The following is a 27,661-nucleotide window of genomic DNA, read 5'->3' as shown; positions in this document are numbered from 1 at the left end:
ATGTAGATAACATCAATAATGTGGCATGGAACATAAGAAATTATCGATACGTCGGAGACGTATCACCGCCATCAACCTTCAACGTGTGACTCCTACTGGTTCGATAAACCTTGGTTTCTTACTGAGAGAAACTTGCTACTGTACGCATCACACCTTCCACTTGGGGTTCCCAACGAGCGTGTGCTTTACGCGTCATCAATGGTCTGCTCTGCTCACACATCTTGAAAGTCATGCTGCAACTACAGGTAGAGAAGATACCAGATAAGTACATAATAGACAGGTGGCGGAAGCGAGAAAGGAAACTATTCCATCATGTTGTTCCACCAACAAATGAGGACAACACTCTTTTAAGATTTAATGTTCTTTCTAGAATGTTGGGACAAACAGCTTCGAATGGATCTAAGAACAAAAGAAAATATCAATATTTGCTACAGGAAATACCCAGGCTAGAGGCAGAAATGGCGAAGATGGATAACGAAAATGAACAAGTATCAGCAATGGGCCAGAACAATTCAAACAGAACAGTTGTCAATTTGGATCCTACAGATGAAAGTGCAGCAACAATGCAATTACTTGACCCAGATGTTGCTGATACAAAGGGCCGTCCTAGATTACTGACTATAAAGGAACGGATAAAGCAAAATAAATTCTATAGCTGCAGCCATTGTGGTTCACCTAAGCATACAAAGAAGAAATGTGATCGACTACATTTGGTCTTCAATTTACCTAAGAAGAAAACAGCAAGGAAGAAAAAGATACAAGGTTCTGAATTGATTTCCTTAATACGACCAAAAGTTGACTTAATGTGAAAAGTGATACTGATATTAGCTTCTTTCATGACAGGTACACAAACTGAGAGCCATGGAGGTAACACCAAAAGACAAAATTGTGCTTCAGCATCTAGTCATGTCCAACATGTGCTACAGCCCAGCGCATCTTTCTCAACGAATGCACACACAAATGGGAACTGATAGAAAGATTCAAAAGGAGAAGAAGCAACATGTGTTCCAGCCCGTTGTCTATCTCAAAACCTTTTCTATCTGATTTCTAGAATTTTGTAATCATATATCGTAGCACAAAAAAATTATGTGTGGTTCTTATTTATTGTAACATTCATGTGACTATATGAATTGCTTGCAAAAATAGTGACAATGATGGTCAGTACGCGCAAAGTTAGTCTGGTTTTATACCCTGTTTTTCAAAACACAAAGTATTCTCAATTAATGAAATTCGCCCCTGGTAATGAAAGAAACACACTAAAATGAAGAGAAAAAATTGTTATTGCTAATTTGGGACTTACCCACGAACAGCAAAATGCCTACTATCTGGCATGTTCCGCCAACTACCACCATATCACCACTCTTCTTTCTCATCACGCAAATACACATCGCATCCACCGCCGGCTGCCACCAGAACAGAGAAAAACAAAGGACAATAATCAATCACAAAAAGATAGAAAAAGAGAGAAACATCCACAGATAAACAAGTGATAAATGATGGAGGGGAATGAGATAACCTGCAAAAAAATGAAGAAGGTAGATAAAGATTGGAAAACTTCTGGATCTCATCTACTGTCGGCCCTTGTTCTTCAAGCCCCACACACCTTACCCTTTCAAGTTCCTCTTTTAATTGTCCCCTTGGTCTAGAAAAAATGTAGCCCTCTTTTAATTGTCTTTATCTCCACAAAAAATGCAGAAAAAGATTATTAGAACTAAAGAAAGAAATTGACTTACCTACTACAGCAGCTGCTCCACACGTGGCTATCTCAGAAGACTACATCTCACGATCATTGTTAGCTCACGATCAATGAAATATAATGAGAAAACATGCACGAATGCTAGCCCGCAGAAAAGGCACCCACAGGTTAGTGCAGTAAAACCAAAATGAAAAAGGCTAAATAGTAAAAAGGCCTCCAAAAAAATCCATAAGTAGTAGACTGAAAAAAGGTTGGAAGAATATCATGGAGAAACATAAGAAAGAGAAACTTATGATAATATGAAATAAAAACTTAAGATCCACTAGGAACGTGTTTCCTCCTCCTTTTCCCGGGCTTGGAACCGGCTAGCCAACATTAAATTTAATGGCGTAGGCGGAGTTACCCACCCCCCTAACCAACCAAAAATGAAAAAAAGACAGCAGAAGAAATGCTAAAACCCATATGCACAAACTGATACAGTTAACCCAGGTATTTGCATATAGTAAAAGACAAAAAATAATTAAAAGGAGATTTGTTGTGTTCATTAACTATGAACGATCTGAAAAGGAACATATATAATTACAACAATGATGTACAAAAGACATGATATATTAGCAAAGAAAAAAACATGACACATAAAAGGTTGTTCTTCAACACAAAAATATTGAGCATCCACATCCAACGGAGCTGGCGGATAAAATCATCCTACAGCACACACAAATTTAAAAACCGTAGTTAGCAAAAATAATAAAGTAACAAGGAAAACAAAAAGGTTGTATAAAAACCCATAATAAATGTTACCTTAACATAGTAGTTCGTAACTAGGCTACGATCAGCTTTGTTGCCGTTATGGAAGAATAGACGGTTCGCATACTGAATACGCATATGAATAATATCAGCTTTACTGAACTCTTTGCGGAGGTCCTTCGTGGGATCAAACACTTCCAGAGCCTTCATTTGGAAGACACCGCAATCATGCCTGCTTGAATATGTACACATTTTAATTATTTGCTAAAAACAAAGAAAAAAGTGGCTTCTCAATCATAGTGGCTTCTCTTAGAATTTCAAGCTGTATCCAAATTCTATAAACAACAACTAAAAAGGCAGAGATTGAACTACTCTATAAACAGAAACTACAAATGATGTCTGAATGATGTATCATTGCTATTGTATATAATTTGATATAAACAGAAACTACACCCAGTATGGTACTAGGAAAAAGACATTAGTCATTACTTGGAAAAAGCAACACATAACTTACGCATTTCCCTGCTTAGGCATGTTCGGAGTCATTACTTGGAATTTTTTGAAATTTGGTTCATCGGTGTTGAAGATCTTATACCAAAGAGTGGTAAATTTTTTAATCTATGTTGAAAAATCAATAAAAAAGATTAGAAAAATAAACGCATAAGACTGTTGAGTAACGGCTGCAAGAAATGAAAAATAGTAGAATCAAGAAAAACTTACTAAAGGAGCACGAACTGCAATCTGATAATCAGAAGTTGGGCCATAGAATGAATCGAGAAAAGCAAACAGCTTAAACTTGAAGTCGACCACGAAAGTAAACCAATGTTCCAAATGACATATTGGGAAAAATAACTACATGGAACATGTATAAAATCCAGAATTAAACACATACATTTCAGGGTATTAAAAAAGGAAAATATACACAAGAATGACATATTGGGAAACAACATACCCTGTCAGAGAAATCAAGTCTTTTGCCTTTGCTAGCAGAAGCAGCACCAAGGAATGAAGTACGAACCATGTTCTCATGCATCGGATTAGATAACTCAAGTATGCTTTCCTGGCAGATTGAAGAGCAAACAATGAGAACATAAATTTGAGAAAAGATTTGAAACTAAAATGATAAATATATACAGTTTCCTAAAAAGCTTAACACAGGGGTAAAGTAAAAAATGAGTGAAAAGATACAAATTTACATACTCCTATGTATGAAAAGAAGTAATGTCTCCCAGATTTCGAAGGATGGTTATCCTCAAACAGCTTCCGGCAGAAACAAGGTATTAGAAAGTTGTCAATGTGGCCATCAGGCATAAGAGTCTGACCAAGGGATATAAAACTGCAGTGGACTCCATGGTATTCCAACGCATAGTTCCTAATTTTAAAAAGAAAAATGAAATTAGAGGGCATAGTTCCTAAACAAAAAGAGATATAAAACAATTTCATATCAATGAGAAGTGCAAAAAGAAGAAACATACTTCTGAACTCGATCAGTGTACGCCAACTCAACAATTGCGCAAAAATGCATGATATCATCATCTGATACGGGGAAGCGTGAATTCTCTGGTAGAGGAAATACAAGACTATTCTTTGGCTGGAGAGTGACAAACCCATTTACTTTGGGTGTGCGTTTTGGAATCAACTTGTCAACATCTACTACCTCAACAACTTCTGCCTGAACTTGCAAGTTGGCTCCACCCGTTTTCAAAGTATTATTGACATGACTGGATTTGGCATGCACCTTTTTGTTGTAAACTGCATCAGCTTCATCAGCAAGTTGTTTTTGCCGATCCTTAAAGGTTGATGTACCGCTGATTACAACTTCAGGGGAGTCATCTGCTTTCTGTAATAAATGAAAGAACGGAACAAAATGAGGATTTAAACTCTGCCAAATATGAATACAATAAAGAAACAGAGACAACTTTACACAAAAAGTGAATACAAAAAGAATAATACCAAGATGGTTTTGGGCGTGGTGTCGCCAACACGGATTGGAGCTTCTTTGCTTCCCTCAGATGGTTTTGATACCAACTTCTGAATTGCAGAGGTAACCTGTACCTTGCTAGCTTCCTGTGAGGAAGAATATAATGAATAAAGATTGAGAGAAAAAGGCACTTATTTCCAGTACCTTATTCTTCCGTGCTACATAATAACAATATTAGAAGTATAGGAAAAAAACTAACCTTGACACGTGCAGAAGGTGACAAACTCAAACGGCCAATGGGGGATATAAGATCAGATTGGCAAAGATCCGGTGCACGGTTTTCAGGCAAATGAAGAGTTAATCTTGACTTGAACTTAGCTACAGGATGCATGATACGTCTCCGACGTATCGATAATTTCTTATGTTCCATGCCACATTATTGATGTTATCTACATGTTTTATGCACACTTTATGTCATATTCGTGCATTTTCTGGAACTAACCTATTAACAAGATGCCGAAGTGCAGTTCTGTTTCTGCTGTTTTTGGTTTCAGAAATCCTAGTAACGAAATATTCTCGGAATCGGACGAAATCAACGCCCAAGTTCCTATTTTCACCGGAAGCATCCAGAACACCCGGGAAGGACCAGAGGGGGGGCACTGGGCCCCAAGACCCTAGGCCGGCGTGGCCCAGGCCCTGGCCGCGCCGCCCTATGGTGTCGTCGCCCCTTCGACCCTCCTGCGCCGCCTCTTCGCCTATATAAAGCCCCTGGATCGAAAACCCTGATACGATTGGCGAAAACCACAGAAACCTTCCAGAGCCGCCGCCATCGCGACGCCAAGATCTGGGGGACAGGAGTCTCTGTTCAAGCACGCCGGAGCGGGGAAGTGCCCCCGGAAGGCTTCTCCATCGACACCGCTGCCATCTCCACCGCCATCTTCATCACCGCTGCTGCTCCCATGAGGAGGGAGTAGTTCTCCATCGAGGCTCGGGGCTGTACCGGTAGCTATGTGGTTCATCTCTCCCATGTACCTCAATACAATAATCTCATGAGCTGCTTTACATGATTGAGATTCATATGAGTTTGTATCACAATTTATCTATGTGCTACTCTAGCAATGTTATTAAAGTAGTTTTATTCCTCCTGCACGTGTGTAAAGGTGACAGTGTGTGCACTGTGTTAGTACTTGGTTTATGCTATGATCATGATCTCTTGTAGATTGCGAAGTTAACTATTGCTATGATAATATTGATGTGATCTATTCCTCCTACATATGCATGAAGGTGACAGTGTGCATGCTATGTTAGTACTTGGTTTAGTCTTTTGATCTATCTTACACTAAAGGTTACTAAAATATGAGCATTATTGTGGAGCTTGTTAACTCCGGCATTGAGGGTTCGTGTAATCCTACGCAATGTGTTCATCATCCAACAAAAGTGTAGAGTATGCATTTATCTATTCTGTTATGTGATCAATGTTGAGAGTGTCCACTAGTGAAAGTGTAATCCCTAGGCCTTGTTCCTAAATACTGCTGCGTTACTACTGCTTGTTTCATTGTTTCTTGTGTTACTACTGCTGCAATACTACCACCATCAACTACACGCCAAAGAAGCTATTTTCCGCACCGTTGCTACTCGCTCATATATATTCATACCACCTCGTATTTCACTATCTCTTCGCCGAACTAATGCACCTATTAGGTGTGTTGGGGACACAAGAGACTTCTTGCTTTGTGGTTGCAGGGTTGCATGAGAGGGATATCTTTGACCTCTTCCTCCCTGAGTTCGATAAACCTTGGGTGATCCACTTAAGGGAAAACTTGCTGTTGTTCTACAAACCTCTGCTCTTGGAGGCCCAACACTGTCTACAGGAAAAGGAGGGGGAAGTAGACATCAAGCTATTTTCTGGCGCCGTTGCCGGGGAGGAAAGGTAAAAGGTACTCACACTCCGGACCTCGGCTACCAAGCTATTTTCCGCCGTTGTAAGTACTCAAAGCTATTTCCTTTAGATCCTGCAATTGCATCTTTTTGTTTCTTGTTTACACTAGTTTGGCATAATGGACAAGAATGATCTTCTTATTCTATTTCCTGATTTAAAACATGGATTGTTTGATGCGAAAATTAAAAAACCTATGGAATCTTATTTGCATGCTGGTAGTAATATTAGTATGAACGCTTTGAACACCATTGTTGATAATAATATAGAAAGTTCTAAGCTTGGGGAAGCTGGTTTTCATGATCTTTTTAGTCCCCCAAGCATTGAGGAGAAAATTTTCTTTGATGATACTTTGCCTCCTATATATGATGATTATAATGATAGTGGTCTTTTGGTGCCACCTACTATGGAGAGTAAATTTTGTTGTGATTATACTATGCCTCCAACACTTGATGAGAATAATAATGATAGCTACTTTGTTGAATTTGCTCCCACTATTACTAATAAAATTGATTATGCTTATGTGGAGAGTAATTATTTTATGCATGAGACTCATGATAAGAATGCTTTATGTGATAGTTATATTGTTGAGTTTGCTCATGTTGCTACTGAAAGTTATTATGAGAGAGGAAAATATGGTTGTAGAAATTTTCATGTTACTAAAATGCCTCTCTATGTGCTGAAATTTTTCAAGCTATACTTGTTTTATCTTCCTATGCTTGTTACTTTGCTCTTCATGAACTTGTTTATTTACAAGATTCCTATGCATAGGAAGCATGTTAGACTTAAATGTGTTTTGAATTTGCCTTTTGATGCTCTCTTTTGCTTCAAATATTATTTCTTGCGAGTGCATCATTAAAACTGCTGAGCCCATCTTAATGGCTATAAAGAAAAGAACTTCTTGGGAGATAACCCATGTGTTATTTTGCTACAGTACTTTGTTTTATATTTGTGTCTTGGAAGTTGTTTACTACTGTAGCAACCTCTACTTATCTTAGTTTTGTGTTTTGTTGTGCCAAGTGAAGCCTCTAATTGAAGGTTGATACTAGATTTGGATTTCTGCGCAGAAACAGATTTCTATCTGTCACGAATCTGGGATTTTCTCTCTGTAGAAAAATCATAAAAATATGCCAATTTACGTGCGTGTTCCTCAGATATGTACGTAACTTTCATTAGTTTTGAGTTTTCTGATCTGAGCAACGGAAGTATTTATTAGAAATTCGTCTTTACGGACTGTTCTGTTTTGACAGATTCTGCCTTTTATTTCGCATTGCTTCTTTCGCTGTGTTGGGTGGATTTCTTTGTTCCATTACCTTCCAGTAGCTTTGAGCAATGTCCAGAAGTGTTAAGAATGATTGTGTCACCTCTGAACATGTGAGTTTTTAATTATGTACTAACCCCTCTAATGAAGTTTATGAGAAGTTTGGTGTGAAGGAAGTTTTCAAGGGTCAAGAGAGGAGGATGATATACTATGATCAAGAAGAGTGAAAGCTCTAAGCTTGGGGATGCCCCGGTGGTTCACCCCTGCATATATCAAGAAGACTCAAGCGTCTAAGCTTGGGGATGCCCAAGGCATCCCCTTCTTCATCGACAAATTATCAGGTTCCTTCTCTTGAAACTATATTTTTATTCGGTCACATCTTATGTGCTTTACTTGGAGCGTCTGTATGCTTTTATTTTTGTTTGTGTTTGAATAAATTGGATTGCATCATGCTTGTGTGGGAGAGAGACACGCTCCGCTGTTGCATATGAACACATGTGTTCTTAGCTTTTAGTATTCATGGCGAAGTTTCTTCTTCGTTAAATTGTTATATGGTTGGAATTGGAAAATGATACATGTAGTAATTGCTATTAATGTCTTGGGTAATGTGATACTTGGCAATTGTTGTGCTCATGATTAAGCTCTTGCATCATATGCTTTGCACCCATTAATGAAGAAATACATAGAGCATGCTAAAATTTGGTTTGCATATTTGGTTTCTCTAAGGTCTAGATAATTTCTAGTATTGAGTTTGAACAACAAGGAAGACGGTGTAGAGTCTTATAATGTTTTCAATATGTCTTTTATGTGAGTTTTGCTGCACCGGTTCATCCTTGTGTTTGTTTCAAATAAGTCTTGCTAGCCTAAACCTTGTATCGAGAGGGAATACTTCTCATGCATCCAAAATACTTGAGCCAACCACTATGCCATTCGTGTCCACCATACCTACCTACTACATGGTATTTTCCGCCATTCCAAAGTAAATTGCTTGAGTGCTACCTTTAAAAATTCCATCATTCACCTTTGCAATATATAGCTCATGGGACAAATAGCTTAAAAACTATTGTGGTATTGAATATGTAATTATGCACTTTATCTCTTAATAAGTTGCTTGTTGTGCGATAACCATGTTCACTGGGGACGCCATCAACTATTCATTGTTGAATTTCATGTGAGTTGCTATGCATGTCCGTCTTGTCTGAAGTAAGAGCGATCTACCACCTTATGGTTAAGCATGCATATTGTTAGAGAAGAACATTGGGCCGCTAACTAAAGCCATGATCCATGGTGGAAGTTTCAGTTTTGGACATATATCCTCAATCTCATATGAGAAAATTATTAATTGTTGTTACATGCTTATGCATAAAAGAGGAGTCCATTATCTGTTGTCTATGTTGTCCCGGTATGGATGTCTAAGTTGAGAATAATCAATAGCGAGAAATCCAATGCGAGCTTTCTCCTTAGACCTTTGTACAGGCGGCATAGAGGTACCCCTTTGTGACACTTGGTTAAAACATGTGCATTGTGATGATCCGGTAGTCCAAGCTAATTAGGACAAGGTGCGGGCACTATTAGTATACTATGCATGAGGCTTGCAACTTATAAGATATAATTTACATGATGCATATGCTTTATTACTACCGTTGACAAAATTGTTTCATGTTTTCAAAATCAAAGCTCTAGCACAAATATAGCAATCGATGCTTTTCCTCTATGGAGGACCATTCTTTTACTTTCATTGTTGAGTCAGTTCACCTATTTCTCTCCACCTCAAGAAGCAAACACTTGTGTGAACTGTGCATTGATTCCTACATATTTGCTTATTGCACTTATTATATTACTCTATGTTGACAATATCAATGAGATATACATGTTACAAGTTGAAAGCAACCGCTGAAACTTAATCTTCTTTTGTGTTGCTTCAATGCCTTTACTTTAAATTATTGCTTTATGAGTTAACTCTTATGCAAGACTTAATTGATGCTTGTCTTGAAGTGCTATTCATGAAAAGTCTTTGCTTTATGATTCACTTGTTTACTCATGTCATATACATTGTTTTGATCGCTGCATTCACTACATATGCTTTACAAATAGTATGATCAAGGTTATGATGGCATGTCACTCCAGAAATTATCTGTGTTATCGTTTTACCTGCTCGGGACGAGCAGAACTAAGCTTGGGGATGCTGATACGTCTCCGACGTATCGATAATTTCTTATGTTCCATGCCACATTATTGATGTTATCTACATGTTTTATGCACACTTTATGTCATATTCGTGCATTTTCTGGAACTAACCTATTAACAAGATGCCGAAGTGCAAGTTCCTGTTTTCTGCTGTTTTTGGTTTCAGAAATCCTAGTAACGAAATATTCTCGGAATCGGACGAAATCAACGCCCAAGTTCCTATTTTCACCGGAAGCATCCAGAACACCCGGGAAGGACCAAAGGGGGGCACTGGGCCCCCAGACCCTAGGCCGGCACGGCCCAGGCCCTGGCCGCGCCGCCCTATGGTGTCGTCGTCCCTTCGACCCTCCTGCGCCGCCTCTTCGCCTATATAAAGCCCCTGGATCGAAAACCCTGATACGATTGGCGAAAACCACATAAACCTTCCAGAGCCGCCGCCATCGCGACGCCAAGATCTGGGGGACAGGAGTCTCTGTTCCGGCACGCCGCCGGAGCGGGGAAGTGCCCCCGGAAGGCTTCTCCATCGACACCGCTGCCATCTCCACCGCCATCTTCATCACCGCTGCTGCTCCCATGAGGAGGGAGTAGTTCTCCATCGAGGCTCGGGGCTGTACCGGTAGCTATGTGGTTCATCTCTCCCATGTACCTCAATACAATAATCTCATGAGCTGCTTTACATGATTGAGATTCATATGAGTTTGTATCACAATTTATCTATGTGCTACTCTAGCAATGTTATTAAAGTAGTTTTATTCCTCCTGCACGTGTGTAAAGGTGACAGTGTGTGCACCGTGTTAGTACTTGGTTTATGCTATGATCATGATCTCTTGTAGATTGCGAAGTTAACTATTGCTATGATAATATTGATGTGATCTATTCCTCCTACATATGCATGAAGGTGACAGTGTGCATGCTATGTTAGTACTTGGTTTAGTCTTTTGATCTATCTTACACTAAAGGTTACTAAAATATGAGCATTATTGTGGAGCTTGTTAACTCCGGCATTGAGGGTTCGTGTAATCCTACGCAATGTGTTCATCATCCAACAAAAGTGTAGAGTATGCATTTATCTATTCTGTTATGTGATCAATGTTGAGAGTGTCCACTAGTGAAAGTGTAATCCCTAGGCCTTGTTCCTAAATACTGTTACTATGCATTACTCTTTGTTTATCTTTTACTGTGTTACTACTGCTGCAATACTACCACCATCAACTACACGCCAGCAAGCTATTTTCTGGCACCGTTGCTACTGCTCATATATATTCATACCACCTGTATTTCACTATCTCTTCGCCGAACTAGTGCACCTATTAGGTGTGTTGGGGACACAAGAGACTTCTTGCTTTGTGGTTGCAGGGTTGCATGAGAGGGATATCTTTGACCTCTTCCTCCCTGAGTTCGATAAACCTTGGGTGATCCACTTAAGGGAAAACTTGCTGCTGTTCTACAAACCTCTGCTCTTGGAGGCCCAACACTGTCTACAGGAAAAGGAGGGGGAAGTAGACATCAATGCATTTTTGGGGCTTCTTTCCAAAAAAAATTACAAAAAGACAAACCTCAAAAATTAACACGGAAACCCAGAATTAAAAAGAAAACAGAGAAGGATATATAGTGATTTATTGCCTGTGATATTGGAGTCTTGAACAACATGTTTACTTGCAAGGGCAACTGGGGTATCTGTACATGAGAGACAATGACCCAAATCAGTAAGAACAGTTCTGCAGAAATATAGATAGGCAAATGAAGAGTTAAAATTACAGAAATATAGATAGAGAAAATTTAAAATAATACCCAAATGACCCAAATCAGTCGGAACAGTTCTGCAGCTCTTGTACCCAGGCCATGCATTTGATAAAAAATCTAGAACATCATGAGTTAAACTTTCTAACATGTTGTTGTTCCCACAATGAGATGAATTAGTACACTGAACAGTTTCAAAGATGCCATCAATTATCTGTGGTGATAAACCATGAATAAAAGTCAGAAACAAGAATAATAAAAATGCATATACATATAAAAAGGCCATATGATGAACAATATAAAATCTTAATACCTTCCCATCCAAAACAATGCCAAATTTATCGTGAAGTGATTGCTTGAATTGTGCTGATAAAGAATGAAAATGTGTACCAAGGTTCATGCAATTCGTGTTGCCCATGTTAGTTCTCTGCTAAAAATGACAAAGAAGAAAACATGATTTTAAAAAACAAGAAAAGAAGTAAAAAATGGAAGAATAAATACAAATTCCAAAAAGTACAAACACAAAAGCTAAAAAAACATATGTACATTGTTTAGGTAGTAGCCGGGGAGATCTGTTCTCAAGCGTCTGCGCCCAAATGATCTTTGGCCTTTACGGTCCAATTCAGAATACTCTACAATCATATCACCAGACCACGAAACTGCCCTAGGAATTCCACTACCAACAGTGTGAACACCAAAATCAAGGCAGTCTAGATAGTGCACCTGCAAAGACGGCAAAAAAAATAAAGGAAAAGGGAACAAACTCAAAAAAGAACAATGAAACTTTGAATAAAAATTAAAAAGAACAATGAAAATGATCATACTTATTGCAAGGGCATATGAACAAAACTCAAATGAATTAGGTTTCCTTCCTTTAACTTTTATGAACTTCAAAGTTTTTGTGATTCCAAGAATGAGATGGTTGTAGACTAACTGACAAATATCAAAGCTTCTAGCTTGTTCACAATCCCCAAGCTGCTTTATGTATTTGGTGTCTAAGCGGTCATTACCAGATGGGCAAAGGAAACAAGATATGGCAATTTGCATGAAACAAACAAAGATCTCTTGATCAGAAAGAGTTTTGCTGAATCTTAGCTTGTCGCCAAAAAACGTGATGTGATGGAACAGAGACATAATGAAGTCCGCTCCACCATCACTGTCATCAACAACCTCAACACCAGAATTGGGAAAGCCAAGAACATAATGAAGAGAATCTTTAGAAATATTTATTATCTTGTCATCGACAATAATTTGAGAGGATTGGGAGTCAACACAACTTGAGAGCCAACGGATGAAAGATGAAGGAATGTGAGTCTTCGCAAAAACGAGTAAACAACTGAAACCAAACTTCTGAATAACAGACTTCTGCTCCACAGTAAGCCTATGCAACACTTCGAAAAAATACTTAGATGAATAAACAGTGAAGCACGACTTGTCAACTCCAGATAACTTTGCCCTTTTATTCTGGAAAAGGATAAAAAAACAAAGGATAAGTTGTAAAGCATGAAAAGCAAAAAGCTATTAAGAAGAGGAACACATAACCAAAACATATCACACCTCTTTCCATACATCGGAACCCCTGCAGAAATTTGAGAAATCTCTCTTCAAGGACTTAATAGCCTGTTGACAAGATAAAAATGGAAAGAAAAAGAATATTCAGAGAACAAATAAAAGCAACACTCTTTAGATGCAAAAAACTTATTATTAGAATTTTAAAACCATGGAAAAATGAAGGGAAATACCTCCTTGCTGAAAAACTCAAACAACGCATCATCTAAAAATCTCTTCCTCCTTGAATTCACAATAACCTATGTAATTAAGTAACTTCAATGAAAACCGAAATGAGAAAGAGAAACAAAGAAAACGCAAGAAAAAATGCCAAAGATCAGAGTAATAGGGTGAAGTAATAACTCCAAAGTCATCACTGGATGAGCTGGCTTCATCATGGCTATCGTCATTTGATGAAGGATAATCAGGCACGTCGCCACAATGAGTATAACCACCATGCCCATTCACACGAAACATGCACTGGTGGCCGCTGATACGATACCTACATGTGAAACAACAGGACCATGAGCACTTCACCTTCAAGATCTAACATGCTACATCAAAAACTAAAAATGAACTGAATATGTGTACAACATTCCCCTGACAAAATTAACAGCTATGAAACACACTCCGAACAGCTAGCACACTTAAAGAATGAACAACTTGTTTTAGTACACTGTGTAGATGCGCGTGATATCAACACTATTCCAGTGGGTTTCATGATGATCAAAAACTACAGTTCAACTGATACAATTGAGGATTAAAAGCTTCTCCAAAAGTGAGTACAAAGATGAAAATTAACACTCTCAACAAACTATCTTCTTAGGAAAATGATGAAAAATACGGCAAAACAAGCAGGCATGTATTGGCGACTAAACATGATCAGTATCTGCAGAACAATTGGCCACATTATGTCCACCAGCTAAAACATCATGTGATACATATATATATATATATATCACATGATGTGCTTAAGGTGGAATGACCACCAGCTGGCCACGATTTACTATTTAGAACAAAGATGAAAATCAATTCCAGAGTAAAATTAATATACCTGCATAGACTATAAGAGGCTAAACACATGCAGAGTAATTATGGAGTTTAACTTACAAATTATGGTTCCTATAAACTACATCAGGGACACAAAACTTAGACTAAAATGATAAAAGGAGGGAAACTGAGAACAGGGGCTAGTTATGATATACACCCCCATCAGTTCATAAGAGTAGACGCCCATGTTACATAGTCAAAAAAATAATGAATCTTATGTTGCAATAAGAATGAAACAAAAAATTACTTTCAGATACGCCGAAAACCATGTATATATTAGTAGCTTTGATTGACAGAAAAAAACACATATATATACTAGTAGCTTTCATTCACATATTTGTGGAGTGACAAAAAAGCCTGAAAATAACGAAAACGCAAGCACATGCACTTGAGCACAGATAATAAGTGATTTCAGAGGTCCAGAAAATCTGAAATAAACTAGTGGTCGACTCACTTATACAGCAACAGCAGCAACCAAAACTCAGTAATAGTGAATATGCTCTCCTTCTGTCTAGTACATCAACCTGACACTGAGATCCTTACGACTAACAGCAACAATAAAAAAGGAACACACTGAAACGACTCAGACTATTCAAACCCTATATGAAATTCAGTTGAAAATTAAAAACAATGGGCTGCCTAAACACACATACGAGATGCTTTGCTAGTGGTGCTCTGTGCGTATGCTTGTACCTTGAATCCTAAATTAGAAGCAAGCAACCAAACCTGTAGTACCTCCTACAATGACTAATTCAGAGATGGATATAGAGGACACGCAGACGAGATTCGACTCAAATCAACTAAGAACCACTTAAATACAGACAGATCCGTACACAGAAAATCATACTCGTCTTGCTACAGAAATGGGCAGGAAATGATGGAAACCATACCGATCCCGACGGCCTCCACGGCATCCTCGAAACGCAGGTCGCTTGCTGGGAGCTTCACCATGGAGGAAACCATCTCCTCTGGCTCCACGGCGAGCCATGATCCAGACGAGAAACAAACCGGGACTACTCCCGGCGCTTCGCTCTGCAAATCCTTCGAATCAACTCCACAGCTGCAGAAATGGACACACAAAAATCAGACGCGCGACTGACCAAAGCACCGCCCTCAAATCCCTCATCGTCCCCAACTTTGTATCCACCAAAATCCAGAGAAAAACGGAGGAGAAGAGGGCAGATTCGCTCAATACCTACAGAAACCTACCACTGGAAGCCACCGCCGCCGCCGATTCAAGCGCCGCCGCCGAGAACACCACAGGCCAACACGAGAAGCACCGCCACCGTCCCTCCTCGTCTCCGCCTTTCTCCGCCTCCGGACCACTGGAAGCCACCGCCACCGCCGATTCAAGCACCGCCGCCGAGAACACCAGAGGCCACACGAGAAAGCACCGCCACCGTCCCTCCTCGTCTCCGCCTTTCTCCGCCGGACAAAGAGAGAGTGGAAGGGGAAAGTGAAAAGAGAAGGGAAACTGATGCGGAGACTCAGATGGCACGGACCCCGAAATTCAAACCAACAAAAAACCAGACAAAAAACCGGAAAGAAACCGGACAATAAAACCACACTGAAACGGTGGAGCTAGATGAAATGATGCGCTGAGATTCACGCCACGAAAATGAAAGGGACGGTCAAAGATCTGACTTGAAGCGAATTGGAATTTCATCTAGCTGAAAAATAGGAACGGTGTAATATTTATTAGGAATCATCATCTATGGTTTCATCTTTTCTATCTGACTTTTCACCATGAGGAGGGTAAAGAAATTGCAGAATACCAAACTCGCACAAGAGACTAACCTCGAACATTTTCAAAGATTTGCTGAACCATCCACCAAACATGAGATAACTTAAGAATATTAATACAATTGTGGTCAAGGATGCAAGTTGTGGATCCATTAATTCATCGTGGTCATGTCTGATGAATAAAATCGAGATTACACAAGATAAAAAGGTATAAATCTTCACAAAACCCATTTAACACCATCTAAACTGCCGCTACCACAAGTTATTCGATCAGATAATTTTTTCAGAATCAAAAGCCATTGATCCATGAGACTAGAACCAAAAAATCGTTGACATTGATTGCTTCAACCACAAAGACCACTCCATGTTGGAAATAGATTTATGAAACTTTTACTTAGAGTGATGTGGTTTCTTGTTGACATCTCCATACAAAGACATCAACTCAACATAGTATAAACTAAAATCGCACACGCATATTGATCGATATTTGCCTCATGATGTCGAGGTCGATGGAATGCAAACCAAGGAACAAGAGCAAAGAAACACATGTTATCTTAAGTAGCATTTATATATGTGTTCCTAAAGAAAGCTAAATGTTATTATTATTATTATTATTTTTGAACACGGATAAATTAGATTGGCTACACTAAAAATACAAACAAACAGGAATCCTTGATAAAATAGCTACAGAGAGGGGCTACCAGAATGTGCACATAAGAGTCGGATGCTCAAAAGGTAGTAAAGATGTGCAACGATCCTGGAGTTCGTAGATCAGATATTGCCATCATATGTCAGGAAGTTAGGGAGCTCAACGATACGTCTTTTACTAGCTATCAAAATTCTTTTGTAAATAGGTTGACGAATCTAGCAGCTTATAATATAGCTCCTAAGGTCTGTGAAGTTAGGAGGGGGTGCTTGTGGCTAAACTATACGCCACAATTTCTTGGTACCATCATGGAGATGGATTGTAATAGCTCTGAGTAATCAATGAAGTTCCCTGATTCGAAAAAAAAAAATCAACAGTTTTCTGAAGAATGCTATTGAAAACTTTCATGCACTTAGTCATTGTCCTTGAGGTTTTTCACAGGAAGCATGGAAAAAAAATCGAGATCCACCTACTGTACAAAGTAGTCCACGAAGCCCAAAGCCCAATACCCATATGCTCTATTGGGCTATGAGCTTGGAGAAAGAGAGTGGCGAACTCAATCGTCAACCAATGCAGCACTCGTGCTCCTGCAAAGACGAATCGTCCTTCGTCCCCGTCACAAAACCAGGAACCGCTCCCACGAAAGACAACGGGGCGATCTCTGCCGGAAACTATACCGGCCAGCCGCCGGTCCCTGCCTTCGTCGGCCGTTCCGGCGACGGGAGGGGGTGGCAACCCCGGAGTATCGGCTCTGACAAGTAGTTAGGGTTGGCAAGTGTTTTCTTGGGGCGCCGTTCTATGGAGAAGATTGCGTCGCGTCGGAATAATTTGCCTCTGCTCTTTCTCCATCTCGGCGTCGCTCTAACCAGTGACGTCGGAGGGCAGGTGGCCTAGTCTTCTCGCCGATCTTCGGATCTGGTGAGATTCGTGTCTGGCGGTTGGCGTTCGGCACTCTCGCGGGTGATGGTTGCGTTGGCTGCTGCAGTTATGTCTAGCGTCTTGCAGTTGGGTGTGAGGATGACGGCAGGCGGCAGCGTTTGTCTTCTTCGACTGTCTGGAGAAGATGACAGTGTTGGGATCTGGTGACCACGGGGAAGATCCCCGGCCGACGTGCCACAAAGTATCGGGCTCGTCCTCTGCGACGACCTGGTTCATCGGCTCAAAAACCATCATTGAATGCGATGGTGCTCTCCCAGATCTAAATGTGGTGGTTGTTCGCCTCTTTTTCCAGCGCTACCATGGTGGCAGTGACGGAAGATGGATGATGTTTCGGCGAGGCACAAGTTTCTCTAAGGGTGAACTTGTAGTTTTACTTCTTGTGAGTTTTCTTGTGCAAAGTTGCTTGATTGTATGGTGACCATATGTGTTATGTGTAATCTCTGTTTAGATCGTCTAATGAAATATATGGTTACATAAAAAAAAGACTCATCCCCGGTCCACCCACCGGCACCAACGACGACGGCGAGCCATGTCCGCCGCATCCGCCTCTGCGGCTCACCCGCCGGAAGACATCCGCGGAAGCCTCATCCCCGTTCTGCCAGACGACCTGGCCCTCCACTGCCTCGCGCTCCTCCCGCGCGCCGCGCACCCTTCCCTCGCGCTCGTCTCCCGCGCGCTGCACGACCTCCTCTGCCGCCACCCGGAGCCCCTCCTCGCCGCCCGGCGCCGCCTCCGCCGCTCCGACCCGCACATCATCATCTCAGTCCGTCCGCCCTACCCCGCGTCCCCGCGCTTCTTCCTGCTGCTCCCGCACCCCGGGTGGCCCCCTCTGCCCCTCCCCGCCCCTCCGATCCCCGTCTCCTCCTCCTCGTCGGCGGCCGCCGCCGGGCACCGGCTCTTCCTCGTCGGCGGGTCCGTCGCCGGGATCCCCGCCACGTCCGTCCAAATCCTCGACGCCCGCACCAGATCCTGGTCCATCGGCCCGCGCCTCTCCTCCCCGCGGGAGTTCGCCGCCGCCGCGGTCCTCCCCGGCGCGCTGTTCGTCGCCGGGGGCTGTCTCCCGTCCTCCCCCTTCTGGGCGGAAGCTCTCGGTCTCGATCCCCCGTGCGCCAAGTGGTCCCCGGTGCCCAGCCCGGAGCACCTCCGGGAGAAGTGGATGCACGGCTGCGTGTCGCTGGCCGGGAAGGTGCTTGCGGTGGCCGACCGCGGCGGCTTGTTGTACGACCCGGCGGCGCCGCCTGGTGAGGCGTGGGCGCCGGTTTCCCCGGCCCTTGACTTGGGGTGGAAGGGCCGTGCTGCCGTGGTCGGTGGGATCCTCTACTCCTACGATTTCATGGGGCAGGTCAAGGGCTACGACCCGGACACTGATGCCTGGAGCACGGTGGAAGGGCTGGAGAAGGAGCTGCCCAGGTTCCTGTGCGGCGCCACTCTCGCCAATGTTGGCGGGCTGCTCTACCTGGTGTGGGAAGGCAAGTGTAAAGAGAAAGCCGGTAGTGAACAAGGCAAAGCCAAGGGCATGGTGGTGATTGAATGGGCTACCATTGAGGTGATGAGGGTTGAAGAGGGGCGGTTAATTGGGAAGGTGATTTCCAGGGACACTATTCTGTTCACTGATATGCCGAGGGGGTCAGCAATCACACATTGCATTGCATTGGATCTATGACATGGTGCCGCAGATGAGAAGCAATGAGCATGCGTGTTTGGAAAGGTAAAATATTAAGAGTTAATGATTTGTGGTAAATGCCTTTTTCTGCCGATTGCTTACTCATGTTGGTTAAGAGATTGAATAACTACCAAATAGCAATGTTTATTTTTTGCTTGATTGCTGTTCCAGGTTACTATGGGCCAAGACTTGAAAAGCCCAGTATTGTGTGCAGTGCAGCCTAACATCTGTGGAGAGTGCTATGCTGAAGGTAGGCACATGTTTTAAGTATCACACGAAAGTCTGTCTGTTGAATAAGGAAATTGTATCGGTAATTGTTCAGGGAGTGCATTATTTGAGCTACATTTGACTGTTTAGCTGTGTTGCGTGAACTGGTAGCAATCATAACTCATAGTTTAGTGTAAAGTCGCTATATGTGAATACAATCCCGTCATGTAGCTTGGCCTGATCGCATAGGGGGTAGGGCATCGCTGATAAGCTAGTGAACTCGTGATGCATTTTGGTTTCAGTTTCGATTTATACTAGAAGGATAACCACTGTGTTGCTGTGCGAATCTATTAAACCGAATTAGGTGTTATGTGATATATGAAAAGCTGAATATGTAATGTGTCACAATATGAAAAGGACATAGAAAACATTTTTCAGTTTCACAGATGATGTGATAAAATATACAGTTTGGCGCGCTATTTAAAAATAAAACTTGAACAAATAGAACATTGCAATTTTTGGGTATGATAAACTTGATGTGGAACAACGTGCATATTTGGAGAAAAGAATATTAACTGTCCATGACTTATCAAATTCCCCTATCAACATAGGAGCCCTTTGTAACAGCTTGCAGGTCCCAGACTCCCAGTATATAAATACATACTGTATGGTTTGCATACCTTGGAAAGTTAATATTCATCTCAATCTTTTGTTAGGAAGACATTCCAAAAAGACTGCAAGTTCTTCCCAGCGTTTAATAAGACATGCTGGACATTAAATGTTGTAAATGTCTATTGCACCCTTTATGCAAAGATCAGACAACTGGGTATTCAAGAACAATACACTCAAACACATTACACAACTTGTATATATATATAGAAACCACATGCAATTGCATGGTTCTGAACAACAAAATTTGGTATTTGTATAAAATGATTGCTAACTACTAAGTAGTGATTGCTCGATTCAGTCCAAACCTTTGAATGACTATATGGCATAAGTGGTTTGATTCACCCAGTATGAAACTAGTAGAATGAACAGTTGAACTTGCAGTAGTGGTTTGATTCACCCAGCGTGAAGCTAGTAGAACAAAAAAAAAACATAGGGAAATTGATGCGGTTCTGCAAAAAAGTTGAGCGAACTAAATAATCAAGTCCCTGAAATGTGTTACAGAGTAAAAATAGGTGAAAACAAAATTACTTAAGCAGTTCTAGGATGGCCTCTGGTTAAAGGATAAGGCCAGAACTTTGGAAACATAAATGTACAGTTATGCAGTAGAAATAATATAGATTAACATGAGTCAAAAATATTACAAATGACCAAAAATTCATACTAATCCATAGAAAAATGCAAATGTACTTTGCTAAACTTCTTGCCACAATTTTGTACAAAAGAAAAGACATCACCAAATTAAAGTGCCATCGATTAATCAGTACACAAGAGAAATTGATAGAAAGTTGGGCATATCACATCAGTCAAAAGTATTACAAATGACTGAAAATTCATGTGATTCCTCCAAACCTATAATTCATAGAAAAGATTGGTTAGTCTTACTTTGATTATCTTCTTACCACAATTTTGTACATAAGAACAAACATGAAATTTAGAGTGCCATCGATCAATCAGTACAAAAGTAAAATTGATAGAAAGTTTGGCTTAAACGTATTGCATGATGAAATGCATCGACTCTGCAAGCTGTGCTGAAGCTTTGTGTTGGGCATGTACTGTGAAGGCACGTGCAAGCATCTGGTTGAGGACATGCGGAGGGTGATGGCAGATGATGCTAGACGTGTGTGGAAGATGAATATGATTCTATTTAAAAGCTGATTATCAGAATCCATAATTGCTCATTCCTCAACATTATAAGAGGAAATGACAGGTTGCTGGTTGGAGACATAACGAACAGGTAAGGGCATGTTAGCAGGTGTGCCACTAATGCTGTGTGGGAGAGATTGGGGACAATTGAGCTGGGATAAAGGTGAGGCCGGTGGCAGTGGCGGAGCTTGGAGAAAAGGTACGGAGGGGCCAAAATCTGAATTAGACCATTTAATGACTATTATGATGTCTAGCATGGCCCAGGCTGGTCCCCATGAAGCTCTGCCACTACTGAGTTGCTGACTTCGACGAAGTGAAACTCTGCTTGGGCTGAAAAAAATAGGCAGTCTGGGGCTCCTATTTAGTAATAGAGGATATCAGATCAATGTGGTGTAATGTTCAAGGAAGGTTGGTTTTCTCAGTTTTATGGAAGTAATTTGACAAATAAAAGCAAGACTGCTAGCAATGTTGTTCATGTGAATCTTGTTTCTAGCTAAATGTCTTATAATATCGGACGTTGACATAGTATTGAGTTAGAGTAATCAAGATACAAACATGCAATTGCAAGGATAGCTTATGGCATGAAGCTTATGAGATTATAGTCTGTTTTGTGCCAGTATTGAGGCCATATTGCTCTGCCTCATGAATCACATGCTGGCACCTTTTAGTGAGGTCAAATGCATCATTTCAGTAGCATCAATGATTATAATACGGAGTACCATAAAAATTTCATCATGAGATGTGTTCTTGGCACCAAAGGAAATTTGAGATATCGCCAAATGAAGAAATAGCATTTCATCATATTACCATATCTCGGTCACTATTGTAGTCTTTGGACTAAGAAATACTAATATGTATAAAACCACAAAATATATATTTCTGATATGCAGTATCTCTGTACGCATTTTAATCATTCTACACCTTCTAAGTGTTATGTTAATTTATATTATAAATGTTGCTTGCAGGGAAGCAAAGCAATGATAAATCTCCTTGGGCAGCTTCACCAAGTTTTCATAGTGAAAGAGAAGGCACGCAAGAATTGAGGGCCTAAAAAGACAAAACATGTTATGGTAGGTTAAATTAATCAGGTCACGACTCTTGATCTCCTTGGTTTTGTCATCATCACCATTTAACCAGGTCACAAGAAAATCCATGACCGCTAAGGCTCCGTCATTAGGTTTGACATTGTAACAATACTTACAGCGGACAAGTAATTTTTGTGTTTAGTAGTTGGATTGTTTTCAGGCTTCTTCTAGTTTAGCCACGATATTGTGACAAAATCTTTTTTTTTTTTGAAACCTTCTACTGTGGGGGAGCCCCCCACAGCCTCACTTTATTAAAACGAGCAAAAAAGTTACGGAGGAGTACTTGTGACAAAATCTTTGACTTGTCTGAAGCCTGAACTTGAAGTTTTGAACCCCTGCAACTCAAAGCATAGATTTTTGGGTATTTCGTAATCGACACAATACCCAAACCATTCTCTAGCTTGTCTGGTAAGCAAAAAAATATCTGCAAAAGTAAACATGTAGCCAATATTTGTTTGGGAAATCATCAGTTTTTAGTGAAGGACGGCACCGCACCTACGAATAAACAATATACTGCACACCACGTCCTTACATGAGCCTTAGTGGCAGGCCTGTAGCCTGTAGTAGGGAACTAGCCCAGTATTGCAAGTATGGCATCATCAAAGATTTTCTTGATTTTCAAATTTTAGAACTTAACTTTTACCGTTTGCTTATTTGCGACGAGGTCTATGAAATTAAATCCCATGTTGACTTTTTAAAAACATTGTCACATTGTTAGCACTAACTTGCCACATTGTTATAGACCTCGTCGCAAATAATTGTCATAGACCATGTTGACTTTTTTAAAACATTGTCCTATACAACTTTTTTTGGTCGACAATTGTCACATTGTTAGCACTAACTTGCCAGATTATAATAATTTGGTTACGAGGTTCATGTACTCTTAAACCAAAACGAGGTACTCCTTCCGATCCATATTAGTTGCAACTAATATAGGTGTATGTAGACATATTTTAATTCTAGGTACACCCATACTAGTGTCAAGTAATATGAATCGGAGGGAGTACTACTTTGTGTGGAATGATAACTTCTCTCGGGTTTTAAAACACCCATGAACAGTTATCGTGGACTCGTGGTAATTGTTCGCTGCTAATCTGCCAACTGGTGATGAAAAAACTCGTCACACCCACTCTGTAGCTCTGCATATCATTGCAGTATTTAAAAACGTCTAAATAATAATCCAATAACCATGTACAATTATCGTGATAACGGTTCACTGATAATCTGGCAACTGGTGCGACGAGAAAAAAAAACGTCAACACATAGGAACATGACCTCTAGTTTTGAAGCCACCATCGAGACGAACTTGATGGGGAAAGCAGATTGCTAACAATATTGACGGTGTATGGCATAAACTATTTTAAATATTTGAATTCAGTAATTAATGGATTTAGGTTACCGTGGGAGAGAGGGGAAAGGGGGCGTTGTTATAATTATCGTGTACCTAGCGCCTAGCACGTGCTGTTGCCTGTAGTCTGCCATGCACCTTGCACTGTATCATTTAATTTTGGGTGTTTTATATTTTAGGACAGAGGGAGAACCAAAAGAATAAAAGAGCTTTAGGGCGCATGAATGGGAGCCCATATTTGCTGGGGGGTTGAGGAAAAAAAATCGATTGCATTATGACAAGATATTGGAGACCGGAGACAGAACGGATACGAGATTTAGAGTCTTTCAGGGTGGCTGAGCCGTATGCAGCATTTTCCTATCTGATTCAGAAGGAATTGTTTTACATGGTTCATCTTTGATTTAGCCTTCCACTAATAATAACTCGCTGGCCGCTGTGGCTGATTTAGATGACTTACTTTCCATGTGCACCATAAGTTCAGAACTTCAACTGATGATTATGCGTTCATATTTTTCTAAACTCATGCAGTTTGGACACAAGGTTGGAGACTTGGCATGATCCCACTCCCAGGGGATCAGAATTACTGTCGATGGTCTTAGCTGGCTTGTATTAAGTTGAGGCTTGCAGGCGCACCCTCTGGCAGGCCTAGCTCATCAGTTAAGCCTAGTGAGGAGCTGGTTATGCGAAGAGAAGAACATGGTCGCAAGAGCATGATGATAGCGCTGGAAGTCTACAAGGGAAAGAAATGGAGGTCACGCCCATATCAATCAATAATTAGTGTTCTGGCTATTCTACTCTTATTCAGGTTTCAGAATGGACGTGCAGTTTACTGATGTGACTAAGTGAGTTCACCCACAATGATGATTGTTTTATTGTTTTATAGGTTATAATTAGACTACTGATAGTATGCATACTTGGCTGTACTGTACGTCAAACAATTGCAACTCAGCTAGTTGCCTAAATGCATAATTGGCTGCTTCTAGGTTGCGGCTGCGAGAGCCTGGCAGTCTTGTACTTGCAAGTTGGCAAGTTGTTGATCAGCTGTTGACTGCTCTTTTATGTCATTATGTGAACTATTATGTCAAATTACAAGTATGAAATATTTTTGCATACATAATTATCTATTTTATTGCAGCATTTATAAGGTCATCAGGTGGCGAAGGATATCCAAGGAGATATTCCTTGTTGTATGCTCTTGTATGCTCTTTAGTGATGAAATAGTGCTATTAGATGAAACCAAGGTTGGTGTAAATAGAAAGTTAGATTTAAGAAGTTTGGACTTATTAGATGAAACCAAGGTTGGTGTAAATAGAAAGTTAGATTTAAGAAGTTTGGACTTAGTAGGACCAAGACCCAGTACTTCCATAGATCGGCTCCCCCTCCTCCGGTTGGCTTCGCCGGCGTCGGGAGGTGTGGGAAACCCGATTTATGCATGGAGTTTCCAATAAAAGTATTATTTTCATTAAATTATGTTAAGATTTTGGTAGCCGCCTTCTTGTTACCTTCAATGGAGATGGTATCGTCTGCAATAAGTAATCTACGGCATTTTGTTTGGCGACGAGATCTTCTTCTCGGCGTCAATGGTGGTGTTGGACGATTATAATTTTCTAGGTATGGACCTTTAGGGTGTGTTTGGTAGGTCGGGTCTACCCAGAAAATCTCCTCCCAACCGAGATTTTTGGGCCATCCTGCCCACCTCGCACGAACATGTGCTCTCAGCCCTGCCCGATAGAGAAGCCCAAATCGAGCTTCTCTCCTCATCCCAGTTGAACTCATCCCGCAAGGAACTGTAGCGTGGCCCGTGGCACCCCCAAGACCCCCACCCCACAGCTCATTCTCCCCCAAATCCCCCTCTCTCTCTTATCCATGCGTCGCACCGCACGACGACCCAGCGCCGTGGCAGAGCTCCTCTCGCCGCTCACCTCGTCGTCGAGACGTCGACCGCCCGCCACTGCCTCAGCCTCGCGCCGCCATGGCCTCGGCCGGCCGCCACTGCCTCGTCCTGGCGCCGCCATGGCCTCGGCCGGCCGCCATCGCCTCGGCCTCGCGCCGCCATGGCCTCGACCGGCCTCGACGGCCTCGGCCTCGTGCCGCCACGGCCTCGGCCACGCGCCGCCTCCCGTCGAGTACCTGCCACGGCCTCGCACCGGCGGCTCCTCTCACCGGCGGCCGTCCTCTCGCCGGCGGCGGATTCTCAGGGATCCGATTGCTTTTTGTTTTGGCTTCTAGGGACCTGATTGCTTTTAATTTTTCTGTTCGAGGTTCTTTGTGTAAAAAAATCGGACCAGCTCGGTTGAGTTCAGATTGCCTCACCAAACACAATCTCTGTTCAGCATGTGTGAGCACACCCAATCTACCAAACGTGTGATAAAATCTCACCTAAGCTTGTATAAGGTCAGCTTGTATTGGTTGAGAATGCCTTTCTCTAGTGACCCGGGCTAACAAACACGCCCTTAGATCTTAATTCGCTAGATCGATTTTGGATCTTTTGTCGTTGTTGCCGCGAGAAGGATTATGCTCGTAGTTTTTCTCCCGGCTGCTACGTCCTCCATAATGGTGATTCGTACTCTTGGTTTTCCATCGACGACAACAAAGCTAGTCGGTTGTTATTTCATGAAATACTGGTGTTGGTACTTTTGCCGATGTTGAATGACTGCTTTAATGGTTGCGTGCATGCACGCAGCCTTAGCATTGTAGCTCAAAAAATTAGGGGTGAACTCTCATTGGTATTTACAGGTCTATGGTTCGTTATCTATTTTTAGCTGCCTTCAGAAGAGTACAAGATTGTGTTCTGGAAGAAGAAAAAATTTGAAGATCTCGAAGATTTGTTACTATCTTTTAGACTTTACTTTGTAATCGTTAGCTCATGTATCTCTACCATGTACTACTTATTACTATGAATATATGTGGTATTGATTGTAAAAAAAAGACCGAGTACTTCCAATGCGATCTGATGTCCCAGATTGGTTAAAACGTAGTTTCCTCCCTCTCTGGAATCCAACCTAAGATCTGAATTACCCCACTTTAAAATAAAAGGACAAATCCTGTTGGCCCTAACATTTCAGAAATTTACATCACATATGCCATCATGGTGATTTACTCCTAATTTCAGAAATTTACATCACATATGCCATCATGGTGATTTACTCCTAATTAAAGAGTATGACAACAAAAAACTTCGCTCCACTACAAAAAAAATATATGCTATTACAACAAAATTCTCGCAACATTTTTAAAATATATTGTTACGCAAAATGGAAACTCAATTTGGCTCGCGTGTGCCTATGCTCCCTCCACCCAAAATAACATATTTTTAAATAAGAAAAGTTCTAGCAATTTTTTTACATGTACATCTCGATAACCTATGTCCGTTCGTACTGTTTGGCGGACACTTTTTTTGAACGATGTATAGAAGACCAAACATGCCTCACCAAAAGCCTTATATTTAGCACCAAATTTTATCTCTTTTACACAACCCAAATGGCAAGTCTTTACGCGCACATAGCATGTGCAGATGTACACGTGAAATGGTTAAACAACAATTTTTTTTGAAAAGATTAATTTACGACAAAAATCATCAACAAGTTTTTTAAAAAATCTCAAACAATTACAATAAAAAACATGTGTTTCCAACAAATGAAAAGTTCTTTGGTTAAAAATTTCCCAAAATTGACAACTAATATGCCACTAGGTGATTTAACCGTAAGGCCAAAAATATTGCAACAAAATCCTCTACCTCGTGAACAAAAAAAAAACTATTACAACAAAAAATGTTGTAACATTTTTGAAAAAAGTAATGCTATAAAAAGTGGTTAAACAATAACTTTTTACTACATATCAGTGGCGGAGCGTGACCAAAAGTTGAGGGGGGGCCGGAAAAAAAAATGACGCCAAATCAAGTCTTCAAGATGGATCGATATAGGGTGAACTCGTCCGGATTAAGGCACGCTGTGGCGACACTCCTAGGAGCCGCACAATTTGGCATTGAGGATGAGGCTTTTTTTGCAGAACAAATTAAAAAAATCAAAGTTGTCAGGGCTCACATGGATTTTACCCTCGTAACTTCTATTTTGTGTCGCCTGTTCTCCGGAGGAAACTTTTCCCCAATATAATTTGCTACTATGTATTG

The 27,661-nt window shown here is 41.0% G+C and overlaps 2 protein-coding genes and 1 long non-coding RNA gene across 14 annotated transcripts; 1 reads left to right on the top strand and 2 right to left on the bottom strand.

The window, feature by feature from the left end:
* Positions 1–198: 198 nt before the first annotated feature.
* LOC127331552 (uncharacterized) lies at positions 199–2,080 on the bottom strand. Its single transcript, XR_007869863.2, has 4 exons — positions 1,734–2,080; positions 1,517–1,642; positions 1,301–1,403; positions 199–239 (listed from the first exon to the last, which is right to left on the bottom strand). It is a non-coding gene; the product is annotated as an uncharacterized lncRNA (long non-coding RNA).
* A 136-nt stretch (positions 2,081–2,216) lies between these two features.
* Positions 2,217–15,772, bottom strand: LOC127331547 (uncharacterized). Of its 8 annotated transcripts, none has more exons than XM_071825923.1 (19): positions 15,282–15,772; positions 14,977–15,146; positions 13,400–13,538; positions 13,231–13,296; positions 13,046–13,108; positions 12,035–12,952; positions 11,802–11,918; positions 11,540–11,702; positions 11,372–11,425; positions 11,264–11,271; positions 4,624–4,755; positions 4,397–4,510; positions 3,919–4,283; positions 3,644–3,815; positions 3,396–3,503; positions 3,164–3,295; positions 2,958–3,061; positions 2,498–2,675; positions 2,217–2,401 (listed from the first exon to the last, which is right to left on the bottom strand). In XM_071825923.1, exons 2-19 carry the CDS (start codon positions 15,072–15,074, stop codon positions 2,276–2,278), a joined length of 3,057 nt encoding a protein of 1,018 aa, XP_071682024.1. In that variant the 5' UTR covers positions 15,075–15,146; positions 15,282–15,772; the 3' UTR covers positions 2,217–2,275. The 8 variants fall into 8 exon arrangements, with proteins under 8 accessions (XP_071682024.1, XP_071682026.1, XP_071682025.1 ...); XM_071825925.1 differs by having other exon boundaries at positions 11,802–11,915; XM_071825924.1 differs by having other exon boundaries at positions 15,286–15,772.
* Positions 15,773–17,879: 2,107 nt separating this feature from the next.
* Positions 17,880–24,514, top strand: LOC127331551 (F-box/kelch-repeat protein SKIP6-like). 5 transcript variants are annotated; one of them, XM_051357728.2, is made up of 5 exons: positions 17,880–19,122; positions 19,249–19,327; positions 21,017–21,507; positions 22,065–22,169; positions 24,061–24,514. In XM_051357728.2, exon 1 carries the CDS (start codon positions 17,944–17,946, stop codon positions 19,075–19,077), a length of 1,134 nt encoding a protein of 377 aa, XP_051213688.1. In that variant the 5' UTR covers positions 17,880–17,943; the 3' UTR covers positions 19,078–19,122; positions 19,249–19,327; positions 21,017–21,507; positions 22,065–22,169; positions 24,061–24,514. The 5 variants fall into 5 exon arrangements, with proteins under 5 accessions (XP_051213688.1, XP_051213690.1, XP_051213687.1 ...); XM_051357730.2 differs by having other exon boundaries at positions 23,712–24,514; XM_051357727.2 differs by lacking the exon at positions 21,017–21,507.
* Positions 24,515–27,661: the final 3,147 nt, after the last annotated feature.

Source organism: Lolium perenne, chromosome 2, assembly GCF_019359855.2.
Source record: "Lolium perenne isolate Kyuss_39 chromosome 2, Kyuss_2.0, whole genome shotgun sequence".
NCBI lineage: Eukaryota > Viridiplantae > Streptophyta > Magnoliopsida > Poales > Poaceae > Lolium > Lolium perenne.
This window is presented reverse-complemented; position numbering and strand designations above follow the sequence as displayed.